The sequence below is a fragment of the Ixodes scapularis genome, unplaced genomic scaffold (genome assembly GCF_016920785.2).
Source record: "Ixodes scapularis isolate PalLabHiFi unplaced genomic scaffold, ASM1692078v2 PGA_scaffold7__128_contigs__length_106722199, whole genome shotgun sequence".
NCBI classification, from domain to species: domain Eukaryota; kingdom Metazoa; phylum Arthropoda; class Arachnida; order Ixodida; family Ixodidae; genus Ixodes; species Ixodes scapularis.
In genome coordinates this window covers 34,669,975-34,684,900 of record NW_024609882.1, presented here as the reverse complement: position 1 = coordinate 34,684,900, position 14,926 = coordinate 34,669,975, and the positions used below count along the sequence as shown (strand labels likewise).

General features: G+C 45.8%; 2 protein-coding genes across 4 annotated transcripts in view; both read right to left on the bottom strand.

The window, feature by feature from the left end:
- Nucleotides 1-11,482, bottom strand: part of LOC8050645 (NPC intracellular cholesterol transporter 1) — a 108,135-nt gene extending 96,653 nt beyond the window's left edge. The window contains exon 1 of one of the 3 annotated variants that reach the window (XM_029968677.4): nucleotides 11,017-11,482. In XM_029968677.4, the coding sequence (XP_029824537.2) occupies nucleotides 11,017-11,163 (147 nt within the window). In that variant the 5' untranslated portion in view covers nucleotides 11,164-11,482. The remainder of the gene's footprint in view (nucleotides 1-11,016) is intronic. The other 2 variants (XM_029968672.4, XM_029968666.4) reach the window with 2 other exon arrangements.
- A 595-nt stretch (nucleotides 11,483-12,077) lies between these two features.
- On the bottom strand, nucleotides 12,078-13,053 carry LOC120836508 (SRR1-like protein). Its single transcript, XM_040205454.3, has one exon. It carries the CDS (start codon nucleotides 12,926-12,928, stop codon nucleotides 12,107-12,109), a length of 822 nt encoding a protein of 273 aa, XP_040061388.1. The 5' UTR covers nucleotides 12,929-13,053; the 3' UTR covers nucleotides 12,078-12,106.
- Between the last annotated feature and the right edge of the window lie 1,873 nt (nucleotides 13,054-14,926).

Sequence of the window (14,926 nt, the reverse complement as noted above, 5' to 3'; positions counted from 1 at the left end):
TTTCGCAAATTTATTTGCAGGTACAGAAATAGGAGTCAACGTTCTAGAAAAAATTGTGTGGCATGCCAGGACCCCAATGCTTCCAAAAACACCCTCTTTAAAAAAAAAAAAAAAATTGTTTTTATGGTCTCTTTAAAATACCCGAGTGAGCTCTCGCGGCTGGCAATATCCTCAATATAAATAAATAAAATATAACGAAGTAACTGCGATGATGCCGTAAGTTAATTATTCCCCGTTTAGATGCAACAGCATTTATTGTCCACAGCGTAAGCCTTTATGTACGCTCGGCCTCCGGCAAGACAAGGTCAGTAATGGCGGCTCTTATCTCGCACGCGCAACTCCGTCTTATAAAGAATCACCCGTATATTACCCGAAAAAAAAAAAAACAATATCAGCACGTCTGTCCGTGTGTGTGTTAAGAGTACTGCACAGGCGGGAATTTCTAGGCCCGACCCGGTCCGAGCCCGACAGAATATTTCTTTCAGGCTTTTTTCCATTAAACCTAAAAGATCAATGAGCCAACTTTTTGTTATCAACAATTTAGAATTTGCGAAATACGACCGCCCCGGCACAACCCAAAACCATTTTTTTTTTTTTTTTTTTTTTTTTTTTTTCAGGCACGAGCCCGGCCCGGACCCGAGAAAATGCGTACTACCCGGCCCGAGTCCAGCCCGCGGGCAGGGCCGGGCCCGTGCAGTGCTTTATAGAGTGTGTGTAGGTGTGCGTGTGTGTGGGTGTGCGTGTGTGTGTGTGCGCGCGCGCGTGTGTGTGGGTGTTTGAGAGAGAGAGAGAGGCTGAGTGAGTGGGTTGGGGGAGAGGGGAGGAACTCGTAGCAAACTGAAACTACAATGCCTCTGTAACTGTAACGAAACGTAAACTTCCTGAAAACATTTTGCAGTACCACGTTGCCGAGTATCGACACCAGAATCTCCAGTTATTCCGGTGCACATAAAGGTTTCAAAATGCGGACAAAGGAGGAGTCAGTATTCCAGCCCACGCTGGAAGGATAGAGCTGTCTGAAGGAAGAGTGGCGATGGTTCTCTTCCATTTCTGGAAAATGTCGTGGAATGGCGCAACAACTCTAGGTACATCTCCGAGCTCTCGATGGGCGTCAGGGAGCCGGCAAAAGCCACTCGAGGAAGCGTCCGTATTCGCGCACATGTTTACAAGAAAGCCGCGCGGCACGCGACCGCGCCCCCTAAGCCGGCAGCGCCCCTGCCGGGAGACACCCAAAGCTCGAGCAAACCCTTGCCACCCTGGGAAGTCTTGTTCAAACACCTCTCTCTTTTTCCACCGTGCCCCAGCCTCAACGTGAAATTAGAAGATGATTAACCTAGTTAGAGGGACTAGATACTTCTATAATACTGCGGTTATCTATCCCGTAATCAGGCGACGCCACTGCAAGGAGGGTTCCACCTTGACACACAAAGATCGAGGCATACGTCAACGAGCAAAGTCTATCTCGCCCCAACTATTCAGCCACGACAGCATCCCAAAGTGCGCCGAAGAAACGCCTGAACGACGAGGAATCGAAGAGCCATAAAATACCTACACAAGATATAGATACAACATAGACAGCAACGAAAAACTATATATATATATATATATATATATATATATATATAAAGACGGGGCATCATTTTTATAGCGGTCCTGTTATTTCCTCCGTTGAGCATTGACCAACGCAGACAGTGCCGCAACGGCCGGCTCCATAGCTTATTGCCCGATTTCCAAGAAACGCCGACGGGTCGAGCCGGCCTCACAGACGGCATCGCTTGCGTCATTCCAGTCGGAATGGCCGCTATATTCAATCCCGGATGACGCAGGTCGGCGGTCAACCGACTGTCAAGGAAGAGAGCGCCGACGAACGACGTTTCACGCTGCCGCGTGCCCCTGCAGCGGCATGCATACAGGAAAGTTACCGCGCGTTTATCCGCAGGTAAGCCGCATCCATCAAAAGGTGACTGATGTATACTAAAGGAACATACCCCGATAACAATGGGTCCCAGTAATCCGGAACGATGGTTATAGGATGCAGGCTTCTAGGCAGAGAGTCAAACATCCTACATATCGACTATTTGTTTACAGACAACTTCGCTCGCATAGGTTAGCTAGGGGCACTTCGCTTCCAACTATGTTCCAACAAAATCTTTTCTTTTCAAGCAAAACTTTTGCGCAGGTCTTTGCTAACGTCACAGCGTTGGCCTAACGTTCGAAACAAAAATATAACAAAAACCGCGTTGCCCAATAAAACAAAACGAACATTTCCAGACATCCCCCGTCGCACAAACCCGGTGAAACGAAGCTTTTGATTAATATATAGGCGGTACCTAGCGGCGGCGGCACGAACTTACTTTGGAGGCGGCCCTCCAAGCCGCGAGCTTGAACAGCAGTCAACACAAGTGTCACAAACCGTCCTACGACATATAATAAGTCGTTCCTTTAACGTAGGCAGATCCGTACCTCCCATAAGAATTGTAATTACGAAAAAAGCTTCGCAGCAGCAATTCCTTTTTTCGGGTCGCACATGCGCAGAACTCATCCCGGAAACGATGCATTCAAACGAGCACCGACACCTCCGAGGCAGCAAGGCTTTTGCGAGTTTGTTTTCTCTCGACCTCGATGTTTAACCAACACAAGGCCCGTGGACTTGGTTCTTTACGTAACGTAAGAAAAGTGCTGACAATAAACAGAGTGACGTTGGCGGGACGCGGCATGCAGGATCTCTCCCGAAAGTAGTCGTCAGAAGACACAAGCTTGACACAGTTCGGTCTCTGTGCTGAGCAGTGTTGCCCTTACGCGACCCCGGAATGGAATGGGAATGGAATTAGGTGCATTTTGCCCGCAATGGAGTGGGAAGGGAATGGGCTCTGTTCTTATGCGAGCTGTGTCGATGTGGTCAAAGGGGCCTTTGAAACAGCATCATTGCACTTTGGTTAACTGACGGCTCGATTATCTGGCCGGCTCACGGTCCTTCGAGGATGAAAGTGGCAACCCCAGTGAAGCAACCAAAACTGCGAGTTGTATACGGACAAGATCTCGCTCCTGGCGCCGCGAGACGCGACAATGTGGCTGGACCATGTAATCGTATAGGCTACAAGGCATGGACAATGCCATACCACCAGTGTTTCTTTGATGCGCGACCTCTCACTTCAAATGCATTTTTTATAGGTGGAGGAAAATATACACTGTACTTTCGTTAAAAAAAAAAAAAAAAGTGTGGTTTGAAGTTGGACAGCTATCTATGCGTTAGATAGTGTACGCTTTATGCTGACATGATTTACCGGCAACTTAATGTAGTTGTCAAGAGCCATTTTTCATGGTTGGGAATGGGCGCTTCCGTTCGGGAGTTCGAAGGAATAGAATTATCGGAAAAATCAAATTCCCTGGAATGGAGTTCGAATGTAATGGGGGTGGTCATTCCGCAAGACGGGTGCTGAGCAAATGCACGGCGCATGCTGCATCGTTCACGTATTTTTTGGGGTTGCTACAAAAGAGCCTCACATCGGACGACGGGACGGCTATAGCTCAGGGGCCGCGGGTCGGTTGTTGTTCGTTGTCCCCATGGGTGTACATATTAGTTCTCACGTTAGCCGCTCGGGGCACAACGGTTGAAGGCTGTTCACGGTGACGAAGCACTCGTATCCAATATATATGCGATGGCTTCAGTAGGTGACGCGATAGCCTCCAGTAGGTGACGCGATGGCCTCCAGTAGGTGACGTAATAAAGCAAGAAGGCCTCGTTGCACTACCGAGCCACATAACGTTAAGAAATACGAGACACACACACCCGTGCTCCGAAACCCGAGAAGCCCTTACGCAAAAACGACTCTTTGCGTGCGTTATAGCCGGCTGATCCAATCGACCGCGGGATGCTCGCCGTGTACTTGGGCTTTTCATCCGAGAATCTGACCGCGACCCGAGTTGCGGTGAAACGGAGTGCGGTGTGCCGCCGTATATCTCCCAACACGAGGCGGCATCGAGCCTCGCAATCGGTGAAAGACATCGGGTGACCCGTTTACTCCTGCAGCCGTGCGGTTACCACGCGGTACCTCTTTCCATCCAAGACCCGCACGCAGCCGACGCTACGAGGCAATAGGGAGTTTTCGTAGATCGTTTTCGCCGTCCCGCAAGGCCCTCCGCAACCCGCTACGATAGCGGGAACTCCACAGTCAAGAGTATCGGCGCGCAAGCGCAGTAGCAACTTCTTCGTTGCGGAACGCTTAGCGGAGGGGGCAACGCGGTTTACGAAAACTCCCTAATGGCACCAATCACGCAGCGTCAAAAGCGCAAATCACGCGGCCTTTTATGTTCATGATTGCATCAGCGATGATTGATAGAACACGTACAGAAACACGACGACCGGCATGATGGTTCGCTTCTAACGCTGCCCGATTGGTCCCGTCACTGGAAAGTAGCAATGACCTGATTTTAATCAAACCTGATTTTAAAAAATGGTTCAAACTGAACATTCCTAAAATCCCAGTCACTTACAGATATAGCTATTGATTCTGTTGTGTGTATGTTTATAGAGTGAAGTTTAAACACGTCATTCAGAGGGTACAGAAATAAAAGAAAGTACCAGCAAAACCCGCCTATGACGTACATTACAATGTACAACATCGTACGCCTTTTCTTTTTTTCCAAAAATTCTAGTGTGCATGTCTACATAGAGGTTACACCTTGCACAGTACGCTCGATTTGCACGCTTGTCTCTTATAAACTTCAGTCCACACCTTGAGTTGTACGGCTTGCAAGTATTCAAAAGCCCCAGTGATCACAACTATTCTTACAACATATGTTTCTAACATTTCAGAAGTTTTAAGCGCGCGTGCGCAAGAATCGAATAACGTCATAAGCCGCTACACCCTTTCGGTGTGAAAGGCAATAAAAATATCGCCATGTGCTTTTTTTTTTTTTTTTCAATCGAGACTCTATTTACAACATTGAATCGTTTCGTTTTTGCTGTTTTCTTACGACATAATGTCGAAATTACAGCGCAAACGCGCCATCAATTGCCTTTACCAGAAGAAATCTCACCACCACGTCACTGCCTTATCAGTTGCTCTCCATTGAGCTTTTGTCGCTTATCGAAGCCTCGTGACACCTGATCGACCGCCAAAATCAACAATAGGACGAAACTGCGGGATCGAAATCCAACAGCATACCGTCGATGTGAGTCATCTACACAGACTCGCCGGAGTGCTTTGTCGTGTCAAAAACGGGAAGAACACCGGCTCTGATTCAGTCACACCGCCATTTGCAAAAACGCCAACAAACAATAACGAAAGCGATGAACTTTATTCATCGTCTTTTTTTTTAGTAGTCCTTCGCTCTGTGAGATTGTGACTTCATAACACTCGCGCGTGTTCAAGTCGAATTTGTTGTGTGAGATCATTAATGTAGGGATTCATACAGCAATTTCTAGTGAGTCATCACAAAAAACGTAAAAAGAAAAAAAGAAGCCGTTAACCCGTAACACAAAACAATATTCTAGTTCATGATGCACTTGAGTTTTCAGAAGAAAAAAGAAAAGGGTAATGGGGTCTTAAATGACCAAGCATGATGTTCATGTTTCCAAAACTGTCCTGAATAGTCCAAATATGATACCTTCCAATGCACAGATTTCATTCTTGGCTTTGCAATGGCTGGTTCGAGAAGGCCGATTCTACAGGATTGTGTGGCCTCAGACACTGTTCATGACAGATTAGTGAATGTGATGAACATACTATGCTGATAATGCTTGTCAAAACCGTTTCCAAATGTGTGTTCCCTATAAGACACTAAACAAAGCATACAATAAGTTTCTTCCAAAAGTAACGCCTAAGACAGCGCACCGATAAAGTAAATCAATTATGATGGCAGAGCACATAGCCCATTACAAACTAGAGGCTGATCTGCCGCAATTACACTTGACCAAACCGACACTGCAGCCTGAAATCTACTACTCGAAGAGCAATGACCCTGCGTCTCTCCACAACATGAAACTAAGGGCTCGGAAGATCTAGCATAACAATAGCAAGGGACATCTAAAACATTACCAAAATGAAGGTACATGCTACCAAAAACAAGTAATGACTCCACTTTTCATTCTAATAGAGTGCAATTAAAGTTACTCCCAATCGGAAAGGATTTCATTCGTCTATATAATTTCTGCACACGCATAAATAAATGAATGACCACACTGAGGCAACTGTCACAATGATAAAATTGCAGTCTAGGTAACCATAATCTTCTCTCCTTGAAGAACAAACCACAACTTAACCATGTGCCCAAATGTTTGAATGCACCTCGACCACCCGTGCTTCCGCTGTCTGGTCTAACTGTTCCATCCGCGCAGAAAAAAATGTAACTTTGCATGGATTAAAAAAAAAAAAGAATTTTTTGCACCGTGTTCACTCCTGGCATGTGTTGATGCCTGTCAAGCAGTGGATAACACTGCATTTTTTCCTTGCCACCATTAGTTTGTGTAGCCAAAACAAAATAAATGACATCTCTGCAGGCTAATCAACTACGATTCCAAAGCAGGAGTGGTAAAACAATGAACTGAAAAGAGCTCTGGGACAATCAATGATGCAAAACGAACAAGCATATCTACTTGATTTCAAAAAATAGCGTGACGGCCCCATCACGCGCTCAGCAAACAGCTGATAACAAAGAGAGGACTGCAAGGCACGCACAATCAAACAAGACAGCAGCATTAAGCAAACGATGGCAGGTTGGCACTTCAGCCAGTCTTAGGGGAGATATCAGCAAAACACAACGCAGAAACTTATCATTCCTCATTGCTGCCAAAAACATAAACACCTCTGTCGCCGTTTGCAGTTTTTCTTGTGCCAATATCTCAAGAAGCCAACACTCGAAGAAATATAACTTAATTCTGGAAACCGATTTATAGTATTCGTGAGAAGTACAGAGATAAGAAGGTATTTAAAGCTGGTTTTACCACGGGACTGGCCTTGGGCTTATACCTTCTCAGAAAAATCGACGTCATTATTAACGCTTGGGCAACAGCCAACGTCGTTCGAAGTGAGGGAAATCTGACCTAAAACTTTCCTTGTGCAGTCAAGAAATGAAGACGGGGTGCAGCACCTTGTTAATGTGCTTAAAAAACATGTCCTCTTCTGAAGCTCAACGGTCAAGTGGCATCCGATTTGTGTGAGTGGTACACACCGGAAAGAGATGCAATACCTCTGTGCTTGATAATGGGCATCTGCGTGCCTATAAAAGAAACTTCAGCAAGTAAAAAAAAAAAAAGTTACATTAAGATATTGAAAGTGAAAGGTATCTGGTTTAATCGGGCTATACCCCCCAGAATGTCTCTACCACTGTGCAATAACTTGCACATGTGCCAACTACTTTTCCCTGCTCCCTCAGACTTGATAACTTAATGATGGGTAGGTGTGTTCTCACGAAATACAAATACAAGCTGGACTCCTGCTTCAAAGTTAAAGGGTATTCGAATGGCTACCATTTACAATGGGACAAAATGTGTAATCAGAATGGCTATCGTGAAGTTCAGACAGAAAGTCAACTATAGAATACAAAACTTGCCCGGTCTATCGACAGGAAAAGAGTGATATCTTTATAAGAGCTGCAAAACAAAACTATCACAGAGCTGAGTTGCAAGGTGAGCACAGTTATCCGTCCAACTGACCAGAGCAAGAAACTCATTGAATCAGACGGCAAACAGGATAAGCCAAACAGCTGAATACCACAACTAGCAGGGCAGGACTACAGCTCGCAAAGCAAGGGATACAGTAATTAAAATTGCTTACAGATTTTGCCTGAACAGTCTATTGGCCTCGAGATCGACCTAGAGGTAGCGCTACGGTCGCGCTATCATCATCATCAAAGCGGGGATAGGAGAACGGCCGCCCCATAGGCTCTCCACGTTCGCGCGCCAGGCGGTGTAGATTCTTGCGTTTATTTTGTCGCATACTATCGGTGGGAAAACAATTCTAGCGGAAAAGGATGCGGTACTGTTCGGTGCTTCAGTGAAGATCGAATTGTGTTGCCAGCGTGCGGCCTAAATTTATATAATCGCTTCTGTGGGTGCGTCGTCTGCTCTAAGCAGACGTTGGAAATCATGGATCACCACGACTGATGCCTGTCTCCGGCTGAACTTAAATATTTATGTTAAATATTTGTTTCTTTTAAAATAGATGTATCGGTTGATCAACGTGGGAATAAAAAAAAAACAAAAAAAAAACAATAAATTCCAACTCAGATAACATAATACTGGTACTGTGGGCTGTGAAATCGCAGCTTCTATGTTTTTTTTTTGTTTTTTTTTTTTTTACTTTTGGCTTTTGCAGTAATATAAATATTTAGAATGAAGATAAGTTAGCGCTGTATTGGAAATCACCATGCTATTGAGTTCCTCTGCCGTTTACTGTGCCATAGTGTGGGTAAGTTTTTTGGAGTCTGAAACAGTGGTCTGAACAAATCTACTGCGTTGCGATGAGGAGATTGTGTCTTTTCTAGTTAAGATCTGCAAACCGCACGGTTGGTAGGACAACTGAAGCAAGTGAAACAAACTGTTCTAATATATCCGCGGATGTCAAGAGGCTAATACTACAAATTTCTGGCTAAATAATCTTGTATTCAAACACAGTAGACTCTGCAACCCCAACAAACGACGCGCACCACGACACAGACAGCATCGGCCGCAGTGATACTCTTTTACTGATGAGGGCTAGCGACCTTCACGAGACTTTCCGATCACCCTCCGCCCTCACCTAACGTATATCGGGACTGGGCAGTTCATCGATTAACTTTCAGAGTATTCAAGGAATGCTTTAATTGCATTTTTTTTTGCCGGTTAATTGGAGTCTTGTGCTGGAGAAAGTCAACAAGGAGTAAAAAATGCCTGCTTTGATATTTTTGACGTCTTTATTTCTTTTGTGACACAGGCTTGCACGGTAAACCACTTCAGCGTGCTTGTCATTTCACCGAGGGTGATTATACTGTTTAAATGCAAACTTAAAAAATACTTCATTTTAAAAGGCTTCCCGTGCGTGTTCCTACTTATAAAGGACTCACAACGTGAAGTTTAGAATGGGAATGCAATATGCCATTTATGGCATAGTAGAACCAGTAAAAAATGTGCAGTTTTAGCGTCTTTCACGCAAGATGACCGGCGAAAAATCAACATACGGATTTATTGATTGATTAGTCTATTAAATGATAGCGATCAGTCGGGTTAATTTTCTAATCAAACTACAGACCCACTCAACACTCAATGCTTTATGAAAGCCACGGATTTTGCGAGATAACAAAAATACGCGGGACCAGCGATTGTATACAAACCAACACACTAAGATTATGGAAGCTTCCGACTTAATAATAATCGCTTTGCTGAATTTCTACGCATGGGAAACAATACAACACAACCCTTAGTAAGAAGAAACGGCAACAAAAACATAAAACATTTAATAAGAATGTCAAGCTCAGCCTGAAACGGGCTTGCGTCGTCGAGATCCAAGCTTCTGAGCCTGCGCCCGTAGCAGACGACGCACGGCGGTATCCCCGCTTTCGCGCGTTTCCAATTTCGGCCGCACGGTGGCGACACGGTTCGATCTCGAGGCGAATAGTCAGTTACAGGTTAAGAAAAGTTTTCGAGGGAAACGAGGCCTGGGGAGGAGGAAACAAACGGAATGCTGGAAGGAGGAAACCTTCTCTCTCCAGCATTCCGTCTGCTTCCTCCTTCCCAGTTTTCCTTCCCCTCGAAAACTGTTTTTATTAACCTTACTGTAGTGGTGGTTCTGTAAAAGTGCTCATAAAATTACTCATCACAAAAAAAAAAAAAAAGCGATACCTAATGTGTCACTCTGTGTCCTATGTCAATTTGACTGCAGTCAGGTGTGTGCAAGACAGAATCAGTACAAAGACAATGGACAACGGCAGCTATGTTCAGAAAGGCTGGTGGATAACATTGTTCGATAGGAATGCTTGGAGCCGACCTGAACCATGACCGCCTGTGATAAAAGGGGAAAAAAAAAATGAAATACTGGGGAGGAAAAACAGAAAAAAACAAGGCACAGAAGGAAGTTTTGAGCCCCACTCAGCTGGAGTGGATGTCCAGCATTGTCGACAGGTTCAATTACGTTATCGAAATTCCACCCACAAAACTTGTGAGTGGTCAGCAAAAACGCCCCAAGAGCTTTCCTACAAAAAAAAAACAAAAAAAAAACGGTACTTTTGACAAGCGAATTGTGCTCGTGATTATCAAATACCCGCAAGGTCGACGTTTTTAATCAATAAATAATAAAAAATAAATAAAAAAAACGCCAGTCGCGTACGTTGGCAAAGATTTGAGATAGTGTTCCTCAGCTAGGCCACGATTAGAAGCCAGGCAGCCACGGAAGTGGAAATCTCTACCGACCCGCACAATTAATCGCGACACACTTGAACGATAGGGAAAATCTAAAAAGGCCATTACCAGTGCAAAAGGTCAGAAACCTGTTTAGTCCACTCGTAATCATTAGTTAATTTCATCACGAATTAACCTCACGGTTTGTACGACACACACACACACACACATCGGTTGTATTCCATACGACATAACATTGGGGGGAATAATCAAAGCGCGAACAGCCAACGCCAATAGGGTGTTCAAAGCAATCGAACAGCAGTTCGAAATTAGCATCCATCTGCGAGCGAATTCGGGGGTGAAATCAGAACGCTCCATTTAATTATTGTCGCAGTCAGATCATAACCGAGATGGTGAATCGTCTTGGATCGGTGAACGCATCATCCAAGAAACGGGACATTTAACAAGCGGTCGCTCTAGTTCCGCTAACGTCGGAAATCGTAGCAAGTCTGATGTCACCACGTCCTACGCAGTCAAGACTCCAAAGCGGCCTCAAAGCAGTGCGGACCAAACACACAGTCGGCGACGTCAACAGGTTCGCGGACACAAACGGTGAAACAGTGCCGACAGTAGCCTAAGCCTAAATGCCGAAGTCGGCAGCGCAAAGCGGAAAAGAGAAAAATACAGCGCACATCACTCACCAGCACGACGAGTAGACACACTAAAATCCTGAGCACAGTCGTGACGCGTCGCCTGCCGGTATCCATTGTGACGGCTGCGATGCCGTACGAGATTTTAGAGTTCACAACAGCACGGGATAATTTAGAATGGGTCCGGGAATGTGACATCCTACGACGGGTGGTGTTGTGGCGGGGGTAGGGCGAGCTTGACTTGACGCCGCTAGGCTTGCTTGATCGCACGTTCTTCGCAGCAGCGTGGGGCCAACAGGTAAAAATTTAGGAGGTTCACAAAACAATAAAAAACAAAAAGCTAGGCTAGAAGTAGACTGAGCTATCGCATGATGGCCGTAGATCCCGCAAACACCCGAATGCACATCCAGTTAGCTCCCGCCGTACCCCACAGCGACCACAGCCTTCGCTGGCGCTTTGCGCGTTCTCTACCCTTGCGGCCGCTGGGAGCGCTGACGCATCGGTGACGTCTTATGTCACGTGCGTTTGATCACGTGGGAAACAGCCTGCGCGGCGGAGGGGCGGAGGCAGCGGCGGCGCGCCGGCGACCTTGAAGCTACCTCGTCGGTAGCTCTGTTGACTTCAGTCGCGCGTGGATTTTTTTCGGAATTTCTATTATTTTTTTATCATACTCTTTCGATCGCATCGTCTAATCACTTTTGCCGTCTTATTGACGGGCTGCGTATTGTCACAACTGCGCTTTCTGCGAAATGAATTGTTTCTCGGTCTTCACGAAGAAACAATTAAAATAATAGAAATTCCGTCTTCACGGAATTTTTTGTTTTTTACCGTTCTCCTTCGATTAATCCGTGGAATTTTTTTACCGCCTAATGGGCTGGCTGCTTATAGTCACACCTGTACTTGCTGCGGAATTAGTTCGTTTTTCCATCTGGAAAAAGCAGGAAATACACCCGATGTCAAACACCGCGCGGTTGTTTTTTTTTTTTTTTTTTTTTAGTTTTCAAGGGTTTGCATTAGCACTTATATCAACAAACGGCGTACCACAGGAAATTAAAACAAATAAAAATAGACGTCTTTTCGAATCACAGTTATTGTTCCAAGATGCGAATCTCCCTTGTGCATAAATTTCTTTATTTGCAGTCTAAACCTGACAGTTCCGAAGAGCAAGCACAATCTCGTCGTCTTTTCCGTAGAAGGGCTCCTGCTTCGACAGCCAGACATCATCATGCAACAGCGCACCGTCGAAAGCGTGCAACGACATGTCATTAAAGACGTCCGCGTATCGGAAATTGTTGACGATCGCGAACTCTCGAACCGCCGGTTTCACGCTCAACAGAAAAGAACACTTCTCGTCGAGAACACGGTCCAACTTATTAGTCCAGATCCTGTCGAAACTGTTCCCCAAGATAAGAATATTGTTCAGCGAAGTTTTAGTCCAGTTCGCCCACAGAAGGCTGTTGTACAATGGCGTTCCGCAGTGCGGCATGAAAAACAGAGTACGTTCTTTCACGCAGCGTTTTCCTTCTTCGTTTTGTTCCAGCACGTCAAATTCCAGGAAAGCGAGAACGCGACGCTCCAACGCCGTGAAAACCGGGTCGTACACAACCGCACTACTCGCCGATAGATAGCGGCGAATACAAATCAACAAAGCCAGCTGATAACGCGCGTTGACGCAACGCGAGAAGCTGCCGAGGCCGTAGCAAACCACGTGCATGACCGGGGAGTCCTTGTCACGGCAGAACGCCGCAGACTTGAAGAGAACATCTTGTAGGTTTTGCACGTACGCAGACCCTTCCAGGTCCGCTTCGGCTTCGGCGATCCGCCGTAGGATGTTGGCTTCGTCGGGTTCGTCTTCCGCTCCCGGCGTCCCCACCGCTGATGTTTGAAACGGAGCGCGTTTCGGTTTGCGCCGCTTGCCTTTCTTGACGACGGTGAATCCGTCGTTTGTGGTTGTGGCGCTCATGCTGCGAAGTAAATCTGTGGCTTATGATGCGAGGAGACATCTGTGAGGAGAGCCATCGAGAACTGTCGAAGAGCGAACGCCACAAAACTTTTCCTGAAGCGTGAGCGGAGCCATCTTGATGTGCAAATAGCAATCGGGCTGCCGCGCTTGGGACGAACCTTTAGTTTCGGTTTGAGTTTCTGTAAAAGGAAAGAACGTCTGAGCTCGATTTTGTTTACATCAATGTAATTTGAATTAAAAACATAATTCACACAGTTTGTAATTTTATTATAACGCTTGCATAAAAATGCCCAATGTTTGTTGATTTTATTTTATCAAAGAGAATCAATACCGGAGATTTTGGGAGGGTGAGTGATTTCGCATTAAAACCCCCTTGTAAAAGACACTGCGTCAATTGCTTCGCGAAAAATGGGATGTATATTTTTTAACCTAAATTTAAACATGAGCAGAAATCGAAACCGAAACTTTGGCTCTGTCCGGCAATATTGGCCTCGGACCACGGTTGCCGGAACTCCATCGGCGGTACTCTATCCGCATAGCTTGACTGTTTAAAACTGAGGTTACCGCCCAATAGCAGTAACCTCAGTCCTATACAGGCTAGTTATGCGGATAATAAAAACAAGAACAGAAGACTGGGAAGAAAATGGAGATTTTAGAAGAACTCCAAAACAGTTTCCGAAGGGACAGAAGACTTGAAGATAACCTTTTTGTCGTCACTCAGAGTATAAAAATTGCGAATACAAATGGTAGACCATTATGGGTAGCATTTTTAGACATTAAGGGGGCATATGACAGTGTGAGTTTGGAAAAGCAATAGGCACTGCTGAGGGGCTATGACTTAGATGCAGATCTGGTAAGGTTTTTACGATAGGTATACACGAATAAGGTCGTCATAACATAGGAAGCAGAAACTACCGAACCAGCAGCAATAAAAAGAGGGCTTAGGCAGAGCTGCCCACTGTCACCCCTGCTCTTTATGATATACTTGAGTGCAATGGAAAAGAGATTAAGACAGTGCAATTTGGGCTTTGATATGACTTATATGGAGGGAGGGAGAAAAGTAAAACATGTTAAACACGGACTTATGTATGCGGACCATATGGTAGATACTCTTAGCAGATAGCCATGACATAATGCAAGAGCTTATGGGAATATGCAGGAGGGAGGGTGACAGACCTGGCCTAAACTTCAGTCGCGAGAAGTCCGGGGGTAATGGTTTTTAAAAGGGACAAAAGGGATCCCCTGAAAATACAAAACTTAGTAATAGACTTTGTAGACGCATACATTTTTGGGGGTTTGAATGAACGAGGGAAGGAAATACTCGGGAGAGCAAGAGGGAAACACACTTTAAAAGAGGAAAAGAAACTCGGTAATTGTGAAACACAGAGCGCTGTGGAATTACAACAGGTATGAAGGGGGAATCGCGGTGGCCGAGTGGGCGAGCGCACACCAGCTCGGAGCACGTGGAGCGAAAGCTCCGCGCTGCAGAACCCAGTATTCTTGGTTCAATCCCCACCCCTGCTCGTTTCGATCTGGGTGAGCATCATATACCGGCGTGCGGTCGTGTAGCACTACTGCGTGATGCACGTTAAAGACCCCAGGCTAGCGGTTGTACTGCACTGGCTAAATTTCTCACCTACAGCTGGGAGACTCGTCGCCCGTTGAGGCAGACCAAGTTCTAGGCTGCATAAACATACACACAACCCAATTTTTCGCAACAGGTATGAAGTAGTGAGGGGTGTATGGAAGGGAGTTATGGTACCAGGTCCAACGTTCGGTAATGCGGTACTGTGCCTGAGATCTGAGGTGCGGTCAAGTTTAGAGATCCGACAGAAAAGCGTGGACAAACTTGCATTGGGAGCGCATGGGAGCACCTCTAATGAGGGGGTACCGCGGGGGATATGGGCTGGACATCATTTGAGGCTAGGGAAGCTATCAGTAAACCGAAATACGAACGGAGGCTAGACGAAATGGAAAACTCCTGGTGGGCAGGGAAGG

What these genes read in the sequence shown, in the direction of transcription:
- LOC120836508 (XM_040205454.3), bottom strand. Translation starts at nt 12,928, where the DNA reads ATGAGCGCCACAACCACAAACGACGGATTCACCGTCGTCAAGAAAGGC.